This window comes from Salmo salar, chromosome 04 (assembly GCF_965601325.2).
Source record: "Salmo salar chromosome 04, fSalSal1, whole genome shotgun sequence".
Taxonomy (NCBI): Eukaryota; Metazoa; Chordata; class Actinopteri; order Salmoniformes; family Salmonidae; genus Salmo; species Salmo salar.
The window spans coordinates 19,839,610-19,862,057 of NC_138294.1; the positions used below are offsets into that span (position 1 = coordinate 19,839,610).

The 22,448-nt window shown below is 41.5% G+C and overlaps 2 protein-coding genes across 2 annotated transcripts in view; one reads left to right on the forward strand and one right to left on the reverse strand.

Annotated features, from left to right (window-relative positions):
* Positions 1-45: 45 nt before the first annotated feature.
* LOC106602346 (SWI/SNF-related matrix-associated actin-dependent regulator of chromatin subfamily A member 5) lies at positions 46-9,780 on the forward strand. Its single transcript, XM_045716572.2, has 23 exons — positions 46-328; positions 1,239-1,349; positions 1,434-1,600; positions 1,740-1,840; positions 2,325-2,425; positions 2,663-2,842; positions 3,245-3,400; positions 3,565-3,696; positions 3,903-3,971; positions 4,293-4,402; positions 4,504-4,730; positions 4,958-5,079; positions 5,309-5,461; positions 5,712-5,844; positions 5,965-6,113; positions 6,303-6,530; positions 7,033-7,146; positions 7,436-7,558; positions 7,750-7,882; positions 8,036-8,154; positions 8,356-8,568; positions 8,750-8,863; positions 9,127-9,780. Exons 1-23 carry the CDS (start codon positions 254-256, stop codon positions 9,193-9,195), a joined length of 3,099 nt encoding a protein of 1,032 aa, XP_045572528.2. The 5' UTR covers positions 46-253; the 3' UTR covers positions 9,196-9,780.
* Positions 9,781-9,893: 113 nt separating this feature from the next.
* The window catches only part of LOC106610210 (FRAS1-related extracellular matrix protein 2), a 71,100-nt gene continuing 58,545 nt past the window's right edge, over positions 9,894-22,448 (reverse strand). Inside the window, exons 22-24 of the mRNA XM_045716570.2 lie at positions 12,803-12,990; positions 12,177-12,323; positions 9,894-11,926 (exon numbers count right to left, since the gene is read on the reverse strand). Coding sequence (XP_045572526.1) covers positions 11,324-11,926; positions 12,177-12,323; positions 12,803-12,990 — 938 coding nt within the window. The 3' untranslated portion in view covers positions 9,894-11,323. The remainder of the gene's footprint in view (positions 11,927-12,176; positions 12,324-12,802; positions 12,991-22,448) is intronic.

The window sequence follows — 22,448 nt, forward strand, 5'->3', positions numbered from 1 at the left end:
GGGGGAAACACGCAGCCACGCTACCAAAGTCTCGCGAGACAAAGCGGAACCTTTGTGAACGCGGGTAGCGGGGAAAGGAAGCTAGTGAATGAATCACTTGTAGCCAGTCAATCTCTTTCATAATAAACAGTAGGACTAGAGCAGCGTATTTTCTGAAAGAAAGTTTTTGAAAACCATATCTGCCATTTATAGGCGGACGAAGTAATCGAATAAACAGACGATCGGTTTAAATCGAGGAAGAAATTCGGTAGCAATGTCCGAGACTGGAAACGGCGTGGAGCTGCGGGAAGAGCAAGCAGTTGAACTTGAAGAAACCGGAGGAGTGGAGGTGAGCCTGAACAAAATAATAATAATACAAATTCTGAGCCCATCATTTGAAAAAATGTCTCAACAAGTTTTAGATTATGCTAAAATCAACCATATGTCCTTTGTGACTTCCAAATCGAGCCATCTCAAACTTTGTCTTTGCTAGCTCGAGTTGTTTAGCTAGCTAGCATTTGCGTCGTTAGCTAACGTTAGTCGACAGCCCCGACCCATCTTCCCGGAGAGTGTGTTTCGCAGTACTGTATAGTAGAGCTAGCAGCTAGACTGTTTCATAAACACTCAGCTAACTATGCTAGCTAACGTTACAGCTAATACACTTTATTTTAATACGCATCAAGGGTTTCTATACAATTGTAGCAGTTGTTTACATCTGTTTGACGCTGCATTCGATCCTCTTTATACTAGTGCAGCTTATCTCACATTAAGACAACAGGGAGGTCCCAGTCAAGTTGTGACATCAGTGATCTTCATGTTCGAAAGTCGGAGTTCTAGGGCAGTTTTTCCCGAACCTGGTCCTCGAGTACCCCCAACAGATTCGTTGTTGTAGCCCCTTGACAAACACACCTCATTCAACTCATTGAGGGCTTGTTGACAAGTTGAACCAGGTATGCTTGTCCAGGGTTACAATAAAAATGTGTACTGTTGGGGGTACTCGAGGACCAGGGTTGGGAAAAACTGCCCTAGAACTCCGACTTTCGAACATGAAGATCACTGATGTCACAACTTGACTGGGACCTCCCTGTTGTCTAGAAAGATGCCCAAGTTTCCGAGTTAGATGACCTTTCAAAATATTTTTCCCAGTTGGAGATTGTTTTTTTTGAGTTCCCCAATGTCTTGAAGGCACTTAGGTCGGAAGTCTGAGATTTCTGAGTTCCCAGTTGTTTTGAAAGTGGTGTTACATTCCTCTTTTCCAGGAAAAGGATGATGCGTCAGAGGCCAGCAAGGAGGAGTCTTCTGAAGCCGGACAGGATGCCCAAGATGAGGACCCCTCTTCATCTACAGCGCCAGCCTATGAGGAGAAAGTGGTAATGGCACACTACTAGATGTTCATTTACAGTTTTAATATGTAATTTGTTGCTCACAAAGTTTCACTGCTTTTCTGTCTGTAGGCATCAGACCGGACCAACAGATTTGAGTACCTACTGAAGCAGACAGAGGTGTTTGCCCATTTCATCCAACCCGCGGCCCAGAAGACCCCCACCTCCCCGCTCAAGATGAAGCCAGGACGCCCTCGTGTCAAGAAGGACGAGAAACAGAATCTCCTCTCGGTCGGAGAGTGAGTATACAACGCAACACGCAGAACAACTTGACCCGATGATTCGTCAGTCTTCCGTGGGAGTACATTGGGTGTACATGTGGGGCATTTGATATGCTGTCTCTGATGAATTGCGGGTACCCCTTTCTCTCTTTGACAGTAACCGTCATCGTCGCACAGAGCAGGAAGAGGATGAAGAGCTGCTGAGCGAAAGCAGCAAGACCACCAACGTCTGCACCCGCTTCGACGAATCTCCCTCCTGTAAGCAGTCACATGGTTTTACTTATTAAAGCAACAATATGTAACTTCTTGGGCGACCTGACCAAATTCACATAGAAATGTGTGTTATAGATCTGTCGTTCTCATTGAAAGCAAGTCTAAGATGCGGTAGATCTGTTCTAGGTACTCATTTTCTAAGCTATCCATGGTTAAGTTGTGCATCTTTTACTTTCGGTTTTGTACACCAGCTTCAAACACCTGAAAATACAAAATGTTTTAGTTATGGAAAATACATTTCACAGCGGTTTAGATGGTACAAAGATTCTCTATACTAAACTTGCTTGTTTTGTCACAGACTGAAATTAGGTGAACTATTAGAATTTTTGCAACCAGGAAATGGCTTCTGCATAGTGCATCTTTAATGTAGCAAAGTCCTGACCGGGACTACTATAGTCCATATTTGAATGGAAAGTATGTCAAACTTGTGCACTACTGAGTATGTTGTGCTGTATCTATCTCCCAACAGTTGTAAAAGGGGGTACAATGAGAGACTACCAGGTCCGTGGTCTGAACTGGCTCATCTCTCTGTACGAGAACGGAATCAACGGGATCCTTGCTGATGAAATGGTAGGTTCTTGTTTCAAACTAAAGTGAAAAATATTACCTTTTTGGTATTCCGATAGTTCTACATGCATATCTCTTGATCACTAGCTGTTTGTGTGTGTGAGAGAGATACTCATGAAGATTACTCCTGCACTACAGCAGTAACAGCATCCAAAGACCCATTCATGCTAAAATCGGTATTCAAATTATAGTTAATTTTTTATTTTTATATATACTCTCACCTTGCTTGTTGTCCTTCAGGGTTTGGGTAAGACCCTGCAGACCATCTCTCTGCTGGGGTACATGAAGCACTACAGGAGCATCCCCGGACCCCACATGGTGCTGGTGCCCAAGTCCACCCTGTACAACTGGATGAACGAGTTCAAACGTTGGGTCCCCTCCCTCAAAGCAGTCTGCCTCATCGGAGACCGAGAGCAGAGGGTGAGCTATGAGCAGCAGCAGACCACATGAATTCTCTGATGTAAAATGAACAGGGCATGTTGATTGCTGTAGATCAACTGGAAAGCATTGGGTGGTGACTGTGGGACAGTGTTGAGGCTTATGTGTTTTCCAATGTTCCATATGGGAAGAAATGTTGTCATGGAAATAGTCAGTTAATGTCTATCTCCGTCTGCAAATGAAAACGTAACACGTAGATTTCCTGCGACGTAAGACTACTAATGGATATTCTGCATAATGCAATCCAATGCAAGTCAGTCATTTTTCAATAACTTGTACTACAGCAGTTGCAGCGCGTTAGACTGGTGATGTTGCTGGGGCTTTGGGCTTGTGCCCCACCTATAACCCTGTATCTTCACCCTCTTTCCCCCCCCCCCCCCCCAGAATGCCCTGATCAGAGATGTGCTGCTGCCAGGGGAGTGGGATGTGTGTGTCACCTCTTACGAGATGCTCATCATAGAGAAGGCCGTGTTCAAGAAGTTTAACTGGAGGTACCTGGTCATCGACGAGGCCCACAGGATCAAGAACGAGAAGTCAAAGGTTAGGGAGCTTCTAAAGTTGACACGCACACACACTGTATACATATTTGATCAAATGTAAATATGTGATTTAAAATGTGTATATACACTAACAAAACATCAATGGGCTCAACTCACAAAAGACTCTTAGATGGTTTGTCTTACCTGTGTATGTTTGTGCTGTAGCTGTCTGAGATAGTGCGTGAATTCAAGACCACCAACCGTCTGCTGCTAACCGGCACCCCGCTGCAGAACAACCTCCACGAGCTCTGGGCCCTGCTGAACTTCCTGCTGCCAGACGTCTTCAACTCCTCAGAGGTAAGAGGCAGATAAAATAGGATGAGGTTTAATGTACCTGAGGGGAACAAGATGTTGAACACACAGACAATTACCCTCTACTAATACTACAGTTTAGGAATAACGCTTAGTAACACTTAGTGAAAATAACAATATTCTCTATTTTTCACTTATTTAAAGGGCCCCGAAAATATGGATTGATGTAACTTTTTATTTTTCTCTCTAAGGACTTTGACTCGTGGTTTGACACCAACAACTGCCTGGGGGATCAGAAGTTGGTGGAACGTCTTCACACTGTAAGTATCTGAAACACTTCCTTACATTTAACGGTACTGTATACGTGAATATGTACTGTGTATATATGAATAGTGAGTAAATAGTATTTTTGTCTCTTGGTGCCTTGACAATGTGTTACTTTCAATTTTAATGTAATAACATCTTATGTTGTTCTTGTCTATAACTGTTTTTTTGTGGACCCAGGAAGAGTAGCTGCTGCATGTTCAACAGCTAATGGGGATCCTAATGAACTAAACATGTAACCATGTACGTTTTTATCAAATAGTGTTACCATTCATTGGTTTTTCTCTCTCTGTGTGTGTGTGTGCGTGTGTGTGTAGGTACTGCGTCCTTTCCTGCTGCGTCGTATCAAAAATGAGGTGGAGAAGTCTCTGCTGCCTAAGAAAGAGATCAAGATGTACGTGGGGCTGAGTAAGATGCAGAGAGAATGGTGAGTAGCCCACACACAGTCAACGTGTGCCCTTTCCCTGCCAAACAAATTCTTCAACCCTATACACTGTGTATTGAAAACACTGTCCCGTCTCTCCTCAGGTACACCAAGATCCTGATGAAGGACATAGACATCCTGAACTCTGCAGGGAAGATGGACAAGATGCGTCTGCTCAACGTCTTGATGCAGCTGAGGAAGTGCTGCAACCACCCGTACCTGTTTGACGGGGCCGAGCCCGGCCCGCCTTACACCACCGACCTGCACCTGGCCGTCAACAGCGGCAAGATGGCCGTCCTTGACAAGCTGCTACCCAAGATGAAGGCTCAGGGTGGGTGGACAAAAGGCTCCCCTCTAAGATCAGTTACAAAATTTGTATTTTTATGGCCTGTTTGATGGCTCTGTGGCCCTTTCAACTCTAAAGTTGATATGGAGACAGTGTAGTGTAAAGGCTATTTCAGACTTTTTGTGATTCAAACTACTATGCTAAAGTTGCAGCAATGTAGGCATGGTGGATGAGTGATTGGTGGCCATTTTGAACTCCCCTCCCTCTCCCAGGCTCCCGTGTGCTGATCTTCAGCCAGATGACCAGGATGCTGGACATCTTGGAGGACTACTGCATGTGGCGCAACTTCGGCTATTGTCGCCTGGACGGACAGACGCCCCACGAGGAGAGACAGGTACGACTATGACTCCCACTCCTGGATCTCATTAACGGCAGTGGATTATTACCCTGGTTCCCAGATCTGTTTGTGCTGCCTTGGTGTGACATTGACCATAGGAGCTGGCAGGGCAGCACACACAGGGACCAGGCTAATAAATGGCTTGTAAATACAAATAATTGAACTCGTTGCAGTTTTAGCACGCTTCATTTAACACTACATTTCCCATGTTCCCTTGTTCCTCTAGATCTCCATCAACGCGTACAATGAGGAGAACAGCCCTAAGTTCATCTTCATGTTGAGCACCAGGGCCGGAGGGCTGGGTATTAACCTGGCCACAGCTGACGTGGTCATCCTCTACGACTCAGACTGGAACCCTCAGGTCGACCTGCAGGCCATGGTCAGTACCTCTCATTGACCCACGTTAGTGGACTAATTAATCAGTCTTTTATATGACATTTTACTATTACTTTAATTAGAATTTGCCCTACGGATTTAACATGGTCAATTTCCCTCTAGTTTGAATCATATCACAACAAGTGAGCTTACATTCAATAGAATCTCTCACCAGTAACTTAATTTATCAAGATGCTTCTACCTGCTTACTGTTAGACACTTACCTGATTGGTTCATTTAACTTTTCTTCTCAGGACCGAGCTCACAGGATTGGTCAAAAGAAGCAGGTCCGCGTGTTCCGTTTCATCACGGAAAACACAGTAGAGGAGAGGATCGTGGAGCGGGCCGAGATGAAGCTCCAACTGGACTCCATTGTCATCCAGCAAGGTACTGCACCGGTGGACATTTTGGATCTCCTCTTCCCAGTTTCAAACCTACACTATTGAAGTAAATGTCTTGGTAATGCAACTGACTGACTTGTCTGTGTCTACTGTGTCTGTTCTGCAGGAAGGCTAGTGGATCCCAACGCCAACAAGCTGGGGAAGGACGAGATGCTGTCTATCATCCGGCACGGCGCCACGCACGTCTTCGCCTCCAAGGAGAGCGACATCACCGACGATGACATCGACGAGATCCTGGAGCGAGGCGAGAAGAAGGTCAGAACACAGACGGACAAAGGCCTAGCGCTAGCATTGGGCCTAGCGTTAGCATTTATCTGCACTCAGATCATTTATATAATATGTGATAGCATTAGCATTGCTATATGTGGGTTGATATCTAGAGGCCAACACATTAGCAATGTGTTGCTAGATGCTAACGCCTTGCTGTGTGTTTGTATCTGACAGACCATGGAGTTGAAGGAGAAGATGAACACCATGGGCGAGAGCTCCCTGAGGAACTTCACCATGGAGTCCGACAACAGTGTGTACACCTTCGAAGGAGAGGACTACAGGGAGAAGAAGAAGGTGGTCACCAACTGGATCGAGCCACCCAAGAGAGAGAGGAAGGCCAACTACGCCGTGGATGCCTACTTCAGAGAGGCCCTGCGTGTCAGCGAGCCCAAAGCACCCAAGGTAAGCCTCGCTACCGCCGGCCTCTGGCTATGTATACTCACGCCACTGGGATAGCTGTGTGGAATGAATCAGACCATCTTTCTCCATGACTAAAACTCCTGTCCTCCTCTTCCAGACCATCTTTCTCCATGACTTAAACTCCTGTCCTCCTGTTCCAGACCATCTTTCTCCATGACTTAAACTCCTGTTCTCCTGTTCCAGACCATCTTTCTCCATGACTTAAACTCCTGTCCTCCTCTTCCAGACCATCTTTCTCCATGACTTAAACTCCTGTCCTCCTCTTCCAGACCATCTTTCTCCATGACTTAAACTCCTGTCCTCCTCTTCCAGACCATCTTTCTCCATGACTTAAACTCCTGTCCTCCTCTTCCAGACCATCTTTCTCCATGACTTAAACTCCTGTCCTCCTCTTCCAGACCATCTTTCTCCATGACTTAAACTCCTGTTCTCCTCTTCCAGACCATCTTTCTCCATGACTTAAACTGCTGTTCTCCTCTTCCAGGCTCCTCGTCCACCTAAGCAGCCCAATGTGCAGGACTTCCAGTTCTTCCCCCCAAGGCTGTTTGAACTGCTGGAGAAAGAGATCCTATTCTACAGGAAGACTATCGGCTACAAGGTATACAACATGTACTGTTACTAGTGTAACTGGTGGTACATCGGTGATGGCAGGCGCCACTTAAAATGGGATGGGCTGGGCTCATAGTAATGGCTGGAATGGTATATATGTGCTTGAGTCGTCCTCCCGTCACCAGCCTCCTCTGTGGTCAATTATGATGCCGTCAGTATGATAATGTTCCATCAGACGGTGGCCATTTTGCAGTTTCAAACCAACAGTCGGTTTAGTTTAGAATGGGATGTATCTGTTGAGTGTTTAAGTGTATATGTGATATACATTTTCTCTCCAGGTTCCTCGTAACCCAGAACTGCCCAACGCGGCTCAGCACCAGAAGGAGGAGCAGGCCAAGATTGACGAGGCCGAGGGCCTATCAGAGGAGGAGCTGGAGGAGAAGGAGAACCTCCTCTCGCAGGTAATTGGCTGAAACAAGACCTCCAACTTAAACACTCTAGACATTCATCATAGTGCCCTACTCCATGTCATACTTATAGAACTACATATAGTTCAGTTGAGATACTCTTTAATGGCTTCAACTACAAAGTAGAGACAAATGTTAGCATTTGTGGCTAGTGTCGTTACAAACTGTCATCGATCTCTGCACAGGGCTTCACCATCTGGAACAAGCGTGACTTTAACCAGTTCATCAAAGCCAATGAGAAGTGGGGGAGAGATGACATCGAGAACATCGCCAGAGAGGTGGAGGGCAAAACCCCAGAGGAAGTCATGGAATATTCCGGTAAGAAAAAAAAACATTTTCCTTTTTTTTTTTTTTTTTTGCAGAAATGTATCTGAATCTACTTCTTATATAGCTAGTGGACATTACTCCCAAGTGTATGACAGAGATCTAGCTTATTATGATCTAAACGTGTGTATGTGTGTACACACACAGCTGTGTTCTGGGAGCGCTGCAACGAGCTGCAGGACATTGAGAAGATCATGGCTCAGATCGAGAGAGGAGAGGCCCGCATCCAGAGGAGGATCAGCATCAAGAAAGCACTGGACACAAAGGTAAGCCATTTCAGTGAGGTCATCATGAACAACATTGGGGAGCCAAGACCTTTTATTTTGATCAGATGCTCGATACAGTTGTGAAAACGTCTGGGCACTCCCAACCCTTCTGAAGGAATGTGTCAGGAGCTGGTGTCTGATCATTACTACCAGAGGCTTACCATAGACCCTGAAGGACATCTTTTCTCTCCCTCGTTGTAGATTGGTCGCTACAAGGCGCCGTTCCACCAGTTGAGGATCTCGTACGGCACCAACAAGGGGAAGAACTACACAGAGGAGGAGGACCGCTTCCTCATTTGCATGCTGCACAAGCTGGGCTTCGAAAAGGAGTCGGTCTACGACGAGCTGCGCCAGTGCATCCGCAACTCGCCCCAGTTCCGCTTCGACTGGTTCCTCAAGTCCAGGACCGCCATGGTGAGTGGAGTGGCCCCGGGCCGACAGTGGAATTAAGTACACCTTTGTTGTAGAATCAATAGAGTACAACCTGAAGGTGGAAATGTGTCTTTACTTCTTCAGTAACATGATAACCATTCATTCAAAACATTCTACATTTCAAGAGTTGTGGTTGTATACTAATGCGTGTGTTTGTGTGTAGGAGCTCCAGAGGCGATGCAACACCCTGATCACCCTGATTGAACGAGAGAACATGGAGCTGGAGGAGAGAGAGAAGGCGGAGAAGAAGAAGAAAGGACCACGGAGTCAGTCTTCTGTAAGATCACAACGCTCCACTTCCTGCCCATCACTGAACTCTCTGGTCATGCAGTCCTCTATCTCTGTGCATTGTCCAGGAAGACACACACGACACTAACAATATCACACAATGCTCTTTTCCACTATATAGTCCTGTCTAAACCAATATACCATTGTAAGCAGACGTTATTCTATGAAGTGCCGATTTATTTTTTTATTTTTTAATGATTATTTGAGCTGACACTCCTTTTCTGTCTTCCTCTTCATCCCACACTTCCTCAGGCTCAGAAGCGTAAGGGAGAAGGGACCCCAGACCAGCGAGGAGGCCGCAGGAAAAAGCTAAAGCTGTGAGGTGGTGATGGTCAGAATGAGGGCAGCGGCAGGCAGCAGCATAGTAGCCGTAGTGTCTGTTTGTTTTGTACGGGTTACCGTGGTGATACATGATGATGATTTACTGTATAAAACCCAAGAGGACTGAACTTTTCTTCACTATAGCGTGTCGTTCTATCTAGAAGATTCCAGGAGGGAACCTGGGTTCTTAGTGTGGATTTAAGGCAGCCCCCCGCACCTCTCTGATTCAGAGGGGTTGGGTTAAATGCGGAAGACACATTTCAGTTATACAACTGACTAGGTATCCCCCTTTCCCTATAGTATTCCTTCTATTCACAGGCCTGCTAGTAGGGACTAACTGACATACTGCAGCTGCGCTGATTTAGTTGAATATTTTTTTTGTTCGTTTTACTTTTCTACCCTTTTTTACTAGTACTTGAGGTGACGAGAAATGTATTTATGCCTGTTGGTTATGTTATCATATTCCATTGATTGTACCGATACCTGTATGTATCCCCACTCCCACTCTGTTATGTTACCGACCTACATTGTAGAAAATGTATTTTTGGAACGTGTCACTAATAAATTACCCCTTTTTTAAAATAAGTCTATTCTTATGGGAAAAATATATACTTATGTTGAATATCTGTGCAAAGCTTTTCACACAAAGGGCAGTGGACGTTCACAAGCAGTCTGAGTGAAGACTAGGACCAAAATCATTCAGAAAAGTACATTTGTATTTGGCAGTTAAAGTTGGAGTACATCAAACAATTGATTGAAATTATCACAAAATTGATAAGTCACCAATTTGATCTAAATTGGTCGGAGACAAATTTCTATACCTTAACTAATTGGCACCTATTAACTTATACTGTCACTTGCATAAGATCAAGATAGTCACATTCTTCAGTTGATAAACAGCATCAAATGTGGGGTTTCCATATTTTTCAAGTTGCACCAGGGTTTAGTAATTAACACCTTTTTGTTTGCATTGCCCTGTTTTGGCTTTGAACATCCTATACATGCAGGTATGTACAGACTTATAAGAGTTAATAATATGCACATACACGTGATTTTTTTTTAAACCGCACCGAAACAAAAATGTATAAAAACATTCTGAATGAATAGTTTACGCACTTGAATGGACAACATCACAATCCCATTGAATAGCACCATGTCTATGCTCTGCTGCAGTGGGCACACCTGCTGACTACTGAGGGCTTTGTAAAGCATAGCACTGCATCAATCAATATTGGAAAAGACACAAATTTACCACATTTGATACAGCCAGCATCGACTGGACCGACACAACATTCGATCCACTCGGCTCTCTATCTCGCGCTCAAAAAAACATATTAGTTAACATGGATTGAACGACCGACAACAAAAATACCATGGTAGGCTAGTTCTCTTAAGAAAAACAGGACAGAATAGTCTCAAAGCTGCTTTGCACTATCAAAGGGGACATTTTGTTGCTTTTACCTTCTGGAGATGCCATTACTGTTTTAAGATTTAATTGGGATGTTCAGCTATGGCAGTTCGCATAGTTGGAAGGGGTATTCTCCACAACATCAGCCCTTGGGGACTCCTAATATTTGACACATGAACTAAAGCACACCTGTTGTTGAGGGGGACTAAAACCCATGTTAAATACAGTAGGAATACCACAGGAAAAGGGGTGAAAACACTTCATTGAGGGTTCATGGATCCTCACATGACTTTCTCTCCAGGCTTGGCCAGCCATGCATGCATTCATACTCTGGTTATAGGCCCACAACACACATCAACTGACATCAACTGTCCCAAGAATTGGCTGTGCTGTCTTCAGTGCTAGCAGAAGGCAGGGTTAGGGCTCTATTCAATCCGTATTGCTGAAGTTCAGTGTTACAGCGCGATTGAAATTTAAAGCCAGTGTTCCCGAGTTAGCGGAGACTGTATTCACGGTAAACACTGCATATGTCGGCTCAATCGGAAATGACCTTCACATTTCTGTCACGCAATCTATAACGCTTCAGTGGTAAGGATTGGATAGAGCCATTAGACGGCACCGCAGTGATAAAGGGTGGAACTGTTGACAACTGTCAATGTCTTATCAGAAGGCCACAGGGACGGGATGGTGTTGGTAGGAGGGCTGTCTCTAGTCTTGAGCCTAGACCTCGGAGCTGTCCAAGCTGCAGTGCCCAGTACCCATCATGCCCTCTCTGCTGTTGCCACTCCCTCCGCTGTAGGCCGAGCACGACGAGGTGGAGTAGGGAGGGAACTGGCTCTTCTTCTGGTTCTTCCTCTTGCGCCGCACCAGCAGAATAACCACCATGGCCACCAGGCAGGTGAGAAGGATCAACCCTGCCAGGCCTACCAGTGTGGGCAGGGTGGAGGTGTCCACAGGCTCCCTGCCGGAGCTCTCCAGGAGGGGGCGCTCCAGGAAGGGTGAGTCGCGGTCCGACCCAGCCCGGTCACGTCCACCCCATGGCTGGCGCTGGCTCACCACCAGGCGGTCCGTGCGGTCCAGAGCGATGTGCTGGATGTTGGTTCCCCGGTTGTTGTCGGTGCCAATGTCCTGGGCCAGGTCCGGAGCAGGGGCGGCACGACGGTAGCGACCCAGGGAGGAGGGGTGGAGGTCGGGCTGAGGGTCTGCCACAGAGGACAGGCTGTGGTGGTACTCCAGGCTGCGCTTGCCGATGCCACGGTTGGCGTTGTCTCGGGAGCGGACGGTGTAGATGGTGTGGATGAACCACTCCCGACCTGCAGCCACCTGGAACATCCAGACACAGTGGAGCGTGAGGTTTGTGATAAAGACTTTGGCCTATACCTTTCAGTGTGTGATTTCTAACAATAGAAGTCTTTCAAATTCTTGTGTTTTTCAAACTCAGATTTCAGAAACCAGATTTAATTCAACCATACAGGGACTATTTTCCCATTGGTATCCAGTTTACAGATCATATTAGGTATGAATAGAGTCAAAGAGAGCCTCTCTGTGTGTGTGCGTGCGTGTGTTAGCTGACCTGGAAGAGAGGCGAGGAGGACAGGGCGAATCCGTCTGAACCAGGCTGTCTGACCAGAGGCAGGCCTCCAGGAGTGTCCAGGGCCAGAGTGGCATCAAACAGCACATCTCCAAACGCTGTGGCCTGGGTCTCTGGCTGAGCCTTGTCCTGAGGAGGAAAACACACACAGGTTAGACCACTGAAGTAATTAGAGATAGAACCTAACTTTGAAATATTGTATATAATGTCTATGGATTAGAGGTAGGTAGCTTAGCGGTTAAGAGCATTGGGCCAGTAATCAAAAGGTAAGTGATTGGAGTACCCTGGCCGACTAGGTGAAAAATCTGTCGACGTGCCCTCGAGCACTTAACCATAAAATCTCCTGTAAGTCGCTCTGGATAAGATCATCTGCTAAATGACTAAAATGTAAAATGTATTTCAACAGCCTAACAGCAGCATGGCTCATGTACTGAGATGTCAAGAACACAAATGGTTGTAGATGGTTGAAGCAAGAAATTACTTGTGAATGAATGAATTAATAAATATAGCAAAACTGACCAAACTGCATTCAAAGTGACCATAACAAAACTCCAGAGGAATTTCCCCCTGAGTGGAGGCATCATGTGTTAAGTGATTGCCGTACGCACCAGGATCTTGAATCTGTAGAGCAGTGAAGGAGCGTCGGCCAGGCAGCCATACTCCTTGTTGGTGGGGTTGTACTTGGGGACGTAACCGTCAGCTCCTGTACACAGGAACACCTTCTCTATACTGCAGGAGAAGGAGTCACCCAGGTTCTGGACTGGGTCCACCATCACACGGCCGTAGATAGAGGAGCCTGGAGAGGGGAAAGGAGGGAGAGATGGAGGGGGATGGAGGGAGAGATTAGAGGAGGGTGGTGTCCATTGCTCTGTGACAGTTCAACAAGCACTGAAAGCTTCATTAAATGGTTATTAGACTGTTGAATATTATCTTTACGTTCAAACTCAGAAAGCAGTTAGATAGAAAGCTGTGTGAGTTGTATAAGATAAAACAGCTAATAATATACACTGAGTGGACAAAAGATTAGGAACATATCTAATATTGAGTTGCACCCCCTTGTGCCCTCAGAACAGCCTCAATTCGTCGGGGCACGGACTCTAAAAGGTGTCAAAAGCATTCCACAGGGATGCTGGCCCATGTTGACTCCAATGCTTCCCACAGTTGTGTCAAGTTGGCTGGATGTTCTTTGGGTGGTGGACCATTCTAGATACACAAACTATTGAGCTTGAAAAACCCAGCGGAGTTGCAGTTGTTGACACGCTCAAACCGGTGCAACTGTCACCTACTACCATACCCTGTACTACCATACTTCAATCTTTTGTCTTGTCCATTCACCCTCTGAATGGCACACATACACAATCCATGTCTCAATTGTCTCAAGGCTTAAAATTCCTTCGTAAACCTGTCTCCTCCCCTCCTCTCCTCATCTACACTGATTGAAGTGGATTTAACAACTGATATCAACAAGGGATCATAGCTTTCACCTGGATTCACCTGGTCAGTCTATGTCATGGAAAGAGCATGTATGATGACTAGTGGTGTATCTATCTATATGTTGACTAGTGGTGTATCTATGTATATGTTGACTAGTGGTGTATCTATCTATATGATGACTAGTGGTGTATCTATGTATATGTTGACTAGTGGTGTATCTATGTATATGTTGACTAGTGGTGTATCTATCTATATGTTGACTAGTGGTGTATCTATCTATAAGTTGACTAGTGGTGTATCTATGTATATGATGACTAGTGGTGTATCTATCTCTATGTTGACTAGTGGTGTATCTATCTCTAGGTTGACTAGTGGTGTATCTATCTATATGTTGACTAGTGGTACAGCTATGTATATGTTGACTAGTGGTGTATCTATCTATATGTTGACTAGTGGTGTATCTATGTATATGATGACTAGTGGTGTATCTATATATATGTTGACAAGTGGTGTATCTATCTATATGATGACTAGTGGTGTATCTATCTATATGATGACTAGTGGTGTATCTATGTATATGTTGACTAGTGGTGTATCTATGTATATGTTGACTAGTGGTGTATCTATCTATATGTTGACTAGTGGTGTATCTATCTATATGTTGACTAGTGGTGTATCTATCTATATGATGACTAGTGGTGTATCTATCTATATGATGACTAGTGGTGTATCTATGTATATGTTGACTAGTGGTGTATCTATGTATATGTTGACTAGTAGTGTATCTATCTATATGTTGACTAGTGGTGTATCTATCTATATGTTGACTAGTGGTGTATCTATGTATATGATGAATAGTGGTATAGCTATGTATATGATGACTAGTGGTGTATCTATGTATATGTTGACTAGTGGTGTATCTATGAATATGATGACTAGTGGTGTATCTATCTATATGTTGACTAGTGGTATAGCTATGTATATGTTGACTAGTGGTGTATCTATCTCTATGTTGACTAGTGGTGTATCTATCTATATGTTGACTAGTGGTGTATCTATCTATATGTTGACTAGTGGTGTATCTATATATATGTTGACTAGTGGTGTATCTATCTATATGTTGACTAGTGGTGTATCTATCTCTATGTTGACTAGTGGTGTATCTATCTATATGTTGACTAGTGGTGTATCTATCTATATGTTGACTAGTGGTGTATCTATCTATATGTTGACTAGTGGTGTATCTATCTATATGTTGACTAGTGGTATAGCTATCTGTGTTGACTAGTGGTATAGCTATGTATATGATGACTAGTGGTGTATCTATGTATATGATGACTAGTGGTGTATCTATCTATATGTTGACTAGTGGTGTATCTATGTATATGTTGACTAGTGGTGTATCTATGTATATGTTGACTAGTGGTGTATCTATCTATATGTTGACTAGTGGTGTATCTATCTATATGATGACTAGTGGTGTATCTATCTCTATGTTGACTAGTGGTATAGCTATGTATATGATGACTAGTGGTGTATCTATCTATATGTTGACTAGTGGTATAGCTATGTATATGATGACTAGTGGTGTATCTATGTATATGTTGACTAGTGGTGTATCTATGTATATGATGACTAGTGGTGTATCTATCTATATGATGACTAGTGGTATAGCTATGTATATGTTGACTAGTGGTGTATCTATCTCTATGTTGACTAGTGGTGTATCTATCTATATGATGACTAGTGGTATAGCTTTGCATATGTTGACTAGTGGTGTATCTATCTCTATGTTGACTAGTGGTGAATCTATGTATATGTTGACTGGTGGTGTATCTATCTATATGTTGACTAGTGGTGGATCTATCTATATGTTGACTAGTGGTGTATCTATCTATATGATGACTAGTGGTATAGCTATGTATATGTTGACTAGTGCTGTATCTATCTCTATGTTGACTAGTGGTGTATCTATCTATATGATGACTAGTGGTATAGCTATGCATATGTTGACTAGTGGTGTATCTAGCTATATGTTGACTAGTGGTGTATCTATCTCTATGTTGACTAGTGGTGAATCTATGTATATGTTGACTGGTGGTGTATCTATCTATATGTTGACTAGTGGTGTATCTATCTATATGTTGACTAGTGGTGTATCTATGTATATGATGACTAGTGGTATAGCTATCTGTGTTGACTAGTGGTGTATCTATGTATATGATGACTAGTGGTATAGCTATCTGTGTTGACTAGTGGTGTATCTATCTATATGTTGACTAGTGGTGTATCTATCTATATGATGACTAGTGGTGTATCTGGTGTATCTATGTATATGATGACTAGTGGTGTATCTATGTATATGTTGACTAGTGGTGTATCTAGCTATATGTTGACTAGTGGTGTATCTATCTATATGTTGACTAGTGGTGTATCTATCTATATGTTGACTAGTGGTGTATCTATCTATATGTTGACTAGTGATGTATCTATCTATATGTTGACTAGTGGTGTATCTATCTATATGATGACTAGTGGTATAGCTATCTGTGTTGACTAGTGGTGTATCTATGTATATGATGACTAGTGGTATAGCTATGTATATGATGACTAGTGGTGTATCTATCTGTATGTTGACTAGTGGTGCATCTGGTGTATCTATGTATATGATGACTAGTGGTATAGCTATGTATATGATGACTAGTGGTGTATCTATCTGTATGTTGACTAGTGGTGCATCTGGTGTATCTATCTATATGATGACTAGTGGTGTATCTATGTATATGATGACTAGTGGTGTATCTATGTATATGTTGACTAGTGGTACAGCTATGTATATGTTGACTAGTGGTGTATCTATCTATATGTTGACTAGTGGTGTATCTGTCTATATGTTGACTAGTGGTGTATCTATCTCTATGTTGACTAGTGGTGTATCTATCTATATGTTGACTAGTGGTGTATCTATCTATATGTTGACTAGTGGTGTATCTATCTATATGATGACTAGTGGTATAGCTATCTGTGTTGACTAGTGGTGTATCTATGTATATGATGACTAGTGGTATAGCTATGTATATGATGACTAGTGGTGTATCTATGTATATGTTGACTAGTGGTGTATCTATGTATATGATGACTAGTGGTGTATCTATCTATATGTTGACTAGTGGTATAGCTATGTAAATGTTGACTAGTGGTGTATCTATCTATATGTTGACTAGTGGTGTATCTATCTATATGATGACTAGTGGTGTATCTATCTATATGGTGACTAGTGGTATAGCTATGTATATGTTGACTAGTGGTGTATCTATCTCTATGTTGACTAGTGGTGTATCTATCTATATGTTGACTAGTGGTGTATCTATCTATATGTTGACTAGTGGTGTATCTATCTATATGTTGACTAGTGTTGTATCTATCTATATGTTGACTAGTGGTGTATCTATCCCTATGTTGACTAGTGGTGTATCTATCTATATGTTGACTAGTGGTGTATCTATCTATATGTTGACTAGTGGTATAGCTATCTGTGTTGACTAGTGGTATAGCTATGTATATGTTGACTAGTGGTATAGCTATGTATATGATGACTAGTGGTGTATCTATCTATATGTTGACTAGTGGTATAGCTATGTATATGTTGACTAGTGGTGTATCTATCTCTATGTTGACTAGTGGTGTATCTATCTATATGTTGACTAGTGGTACAGCTATGTATATGTTGACTAGTGGTGTATCTATCTCTATGTTGACTAGTGGTGTATCTATCTATATGTTGACTAGTGGTGTATCTATCTATATGTTGACTAGTTGTGTATCTATCTATATGTTGACTAGTGGTGTATCTATCTATATGTTGACTAGTGGTGTATCTATGTATATGTTGAGTAGTGGTGTATCTATCTATATGTTGACTAGTGGTGTATCTATCTATATGATGACTAGTGGTGTATCTGGTGTATCTATGTATATGATGACTAGTGGTGTATCTATGTATATGTTGACTAGTGGTGTATCTAGCTATATGTTGACTAGTGGTGTATCTATCTATATGTTGACTAGTGGTGTATCTATCTATATGTTGACTAGTGGTGTATCTATCTATATGTTGACTAGTGATGTATCTATCTATATGTTGACTAGTGGTGTATCTATCTATATGATGACTAGTGGTATAGCTATCTGTGTTGACTAGTGGTGTATCTATGTATATGATGACTAGTGGTATAGCTATGTATATGATGACTAGTGGTGTATCTATCTGTATGTTGACTAGTGGTGCATCTGGTGTATCTATGTATATGATGACTAGTGGTATAGCTATGTATATGATGACTAGTGGTGTATCTATCTGTATGTTGACTAGTGGTGCATCTGGTGTATCTATCTATATGATGACTAGTGGTGTATCTATGTATATGATGACTAGTGGTGTATCTATGTATATGTTGACTAGTGGTACAGCTATGTATATGTTGACTAGTGGTGTATCTATCTATATGTTGACTAGTGGTGTATCTGTCTATATGTTGACTAGTGGTGTATCTATCTCTATGTTGACTAGTGGTGTATCTATCTATATGTTGACTAGTGGTGTATCTATCTATATGTTGACTAGTGGTGTATCTATCTATATGATGACTAGTGGTATAGCTATCTGTGTTGACTAGTGGTGTATCTATGTATATGATGACTAGTGGTATAGCTATGTATATGATGACTAGTGGTGTATCTATGTATATGTTGACTAGTGGTGTATCTATGTATATGATGACTAGTGGTGTATCTATCTATATGTTGACTAGTGGTATAGCTATGTATATGTTGACTAGTGGTGTATCTATCTATATGTTGACTAGTGGTGTATCTATCTATATGATGACTAGTGGTGTATCTATCTATATGGTGACTAGTGGTATAGCTATGTATATGTTGACTAGTGGTGTATCTATCTCTATGTTGACTAGTGGTGTATCTATCTATATGTTGACTAGTGGTGTATCTATCTATATGTTGACTAGTGGTGTATCTATCTATATGTTGACTAGTGTTGTATCTATCTATATGTTGACTAGTGGTGTATCTATCCCTATGTTGACTAGTGGTGTATCTATCTATATGTTGACTAGTGGTGTATCTATCTATATGTTGACTAGTGGTATAGCTATCTGTGTTGACTAGTGGTATAGCTATGTATATGTTGACTAGTGGTATAGCTATGTATATGATGACTAGTGGTGTATCTATCTATATGTTGACTAGTGGTATAGCTATGTATATGTTGACTAGTGGTGTATCTATCTCTATGTTGACTAGTGGTGTATCTATCTATATGTTGACTAGTGGTACAGCTATGTATATGTTGACTAGTGGTGTATCTATCTCTATGTTGACTAGTGGTGTATCTATCTATATGTTGACTAGTGGTGTATCTATCTATATGTTGACTAGATGTGTATCTATCTATATGTTGACTAGTGGTGTATCTATCTATATGTTGACTAGTGGTGTATCTATGTATATGTTGAGTAGTGGTGTATCTATCTATATGTTGACTAGTGGTGTATCTATCTATATGATGACTAGTGGTGTATCTATCTCTATGTTGACTAGTGGTGTATCTATATATATGTTGACTAGTGGTGTATCTATCTATATGTTGACTAGTGGTATAGCTATGTATATGATGACTAGTGGTGTATCTATCTATATGTTGACTAGTGGTATAGCTATGTATATGATGACTAGTGGTGTATCAATGTATATGTTGACTAGTGGTGTATCTATGTATATGATGACTAGTGGTGTATCTATCTATATGATGACTAGTGGTATAGCTATGTATATGTTGACTAGTGGTGTATCTAGCTATATGTTGACTAGTGGTGTATCTATCTATATGATGACTAGTGGTATAGCTATGTATATGTTGACTAGTGGTGTATCTATCTATATGTTGACTAGTGGTGTATCTATCTATATGATGACTAGTGGTATAGCTATGCATATGTTGACTAGTGGTGTATCTAGCTATATGTTGACTAGTGGTGTATCTATCTATATGATGACTAGTGGTGTATCTATCTCTATGTTGACTAGTGGTGAATCTATGTATATGTTGACTGGTGGTGTATCTATCTATATGTTGACTAGTGGTGTATCTATCTATATGTTGACTAGTGGTGTATCTATCTATATGATGACTAGTGGTATAGCTATGTATATGTTGACTAGTGGTGTATCTATCTCTATGTTGACTAGTGGTGTATCTATCTATATGATGACTAGTGGTATAGCTATGCATATGTTGACTAGTGGTGTATCTAGCTATATGTTGACTAGTGGTGTATCTATCTCTATGTTGACTAGTGGTGAATCTATGTATATGTTGACTGGTGGTGTATCTATCTATATGTTGACTAGTGGTGTATCTATCTATATGTTGACTAGTGGTGTATCTATGTATATGATGACTAGTGGTATAGCTTTCTGTGTTGACTAGTGGTGTATCTATGTATATGATGACTAGTGGTATAGCTATCTGTGTTGACTAGTGGTGTATCTATCTATATGTTGACTAGTGGTGTATCTATCTATATGATGACTAGTGGTGTATCTGGTGTATCTATGTATATGATGACTAGTGGTGTATCTATGTATATGTTGACTAGTGGTGTATCTATCTATATGTTGACCAGTGGTGTATCTATCTATATGTTGACTAGTGGTGTATCTATCTATATGTTGACTAGTGGTGTATCTATCTATATGATGACTAGTGGTATAGCGATCTGTGTTGACTAGTGGTGTATCTATGTATATGATGACTAGTGGTATAGCTATGTATATGATGACTAGTGGTGTATCTATCTGTATGTTGACTAGTGTTGCATCTGGTGTATCTATGTATATGATGACTAGTGGTATAGCTATGTATATGATGACTAGTGGTGTATCTATCTGTATGTTGACTAGTGGTGCATCTGGTGTATCTATCTATATGATGACTAGTGGTGTATCTATGTATATGATGACTAGTGGTGTATCTATGTATGTGTTGACTAGTGGTGTATCTATCTATTTGATGACTAGTGGTGTATCTATCTATATGTTGACTAGTGGTACAGCTATGTATATGTTGACTAGTGGTGTATCTATCTATATGTTGACTAGTGGTGTATCTGTCTATATGTTGACTAGTGGTGTATCTATCTCTATGTTGACTAGTGGTGTATCTATCTATATGTTGACTAGTGGTGTATCTATCTATATGTTGACTAGTGGTGTATCTATCTATTTGATGACTAGTGGTGTATCTATCTATATGTTGACTAGTGGTACAGCTATGTATATGTTGACTAGTGGTGTATCTATCTATATGTTGACTAGTGGTGTATCTGTCTATATGTTGACTAGTGGTGTATCTATCTCTATGTTGACTAGTGGTGTATCTATCTATATGTTGACTAGTGGTGTATCTATCTATATGTTGACTAGTGGTGTATCTATCTATATGATGACTAGTGGTATAGCTATCTGTGTTGACTAGTGGTGTATCTATGTATATGATGACTAGTGGTATAGCTATGTATATGATGACTAGTGCTGTATCTATCTGTATGTTGACTAGTGGTGCATCTGGTGTATCTATGTATATGATGACTAGTGGTATAGCTATGTATATGATGACTAGTGGTGTATCTATCTGTATGTTGACTAGTTGTGCATCTGGTGTATCTATCTATATGTTGACTAGTGGTGTATCTATCTATATGTTGACTAGTGGTGTATCTATGTATATGATGACTAGTGGTGTATCTATGTATATGATGACTAGTGGTGTATCTATGTATATGTTGACTAGTGGTGTATCTATCTATATGTTGACTAGTGGTGTATCTATCTATATGTTGACTAGTGGTATAGCTATCTGTGTTGACTAGTGGTATAGCTATGTATATGTTGACTAGTGGTATAGCTATGTATATGATGACTAGTGGTGTATCTATCTATATGTTGACTAGTGGTATAGCTATGTATATGTTGACTAGTGGTGTATCTATCTCTATGTTGACTAGTGGTGTATCTATCTATATGTTGACTAGTGGTGTATCTATCTATATGTTGACTAGTGTTGTATCTATCTATATGTTGACTAGTGGTGTATCTATCCCTATGTTGACTAGTGGTGTATCTATCTATATGTTGACTAGTGGTGTATCTATCTATATGTTGACTAGTGGTATAGCTATCTGTGTTGACTAGTGGTATAGCTATGTATATGTTGACTAGTGGTATAGCTATGTATATGATGACTAGTGGTGTATCTATCTATATGTTGACTAGTGGTATAGCTATGTATATGTTGACTAGTGGTGTATCTATCTCTATGTTGACTAGTGGTGTATCTATCTATATGTTGACTAGTGGTACAGCTATGTATATGTTGACTAGTGGTGTATCTATCTCTATGTTGACTAGTGGTGTATCTATCTATATGTTGACTAGTGGTGTATCTGTCTATATGTTGACTAGTGGTGTATCTATCTCTATGTTGACTAGTGGTGTATCTATCTATATGTTGACTAGTGGTGTATCTATCTATATGTTGACTAGTGGTGTATCTATCTATTTGATGACTAGTGGTGTATCTATCTATATGTTGACTAGTGGTACAGCTATGTATATGTTGACTAGTGGTGTATCTATCTATATGTTGACTAGTGGTGTATCTGTCTATATGTTGACTAGTGGTGTATCTATCTCTATGTTGACTAGTGGTGTATCTATCTATATGTTGACTAGTGGTGTATC

Coding starts and splice junctions, on each gene's coding strand:
- LOC106602346 (XM_045716572.2), top strand. CDS start 254: ATGTCCGAGACTGGAAACGGCGTGGAGCTGCGGGAAGAGCAAGCAGTT. Junction 4,731..4,957: donor ACCCAAGATGAAGGCTCAGG/GTGGGTGGACAA, acceptor TCCCTCTCCCAG/GCTCCCGTGTGCTGATCTTC. Junction 8,864..9,126: donor GACCACGGAGTCAGTCTTCT/GTAAGATCACAA, acceptor ACACTTCCTCAG/GCTCAGAAGCGTAAGGGAGA.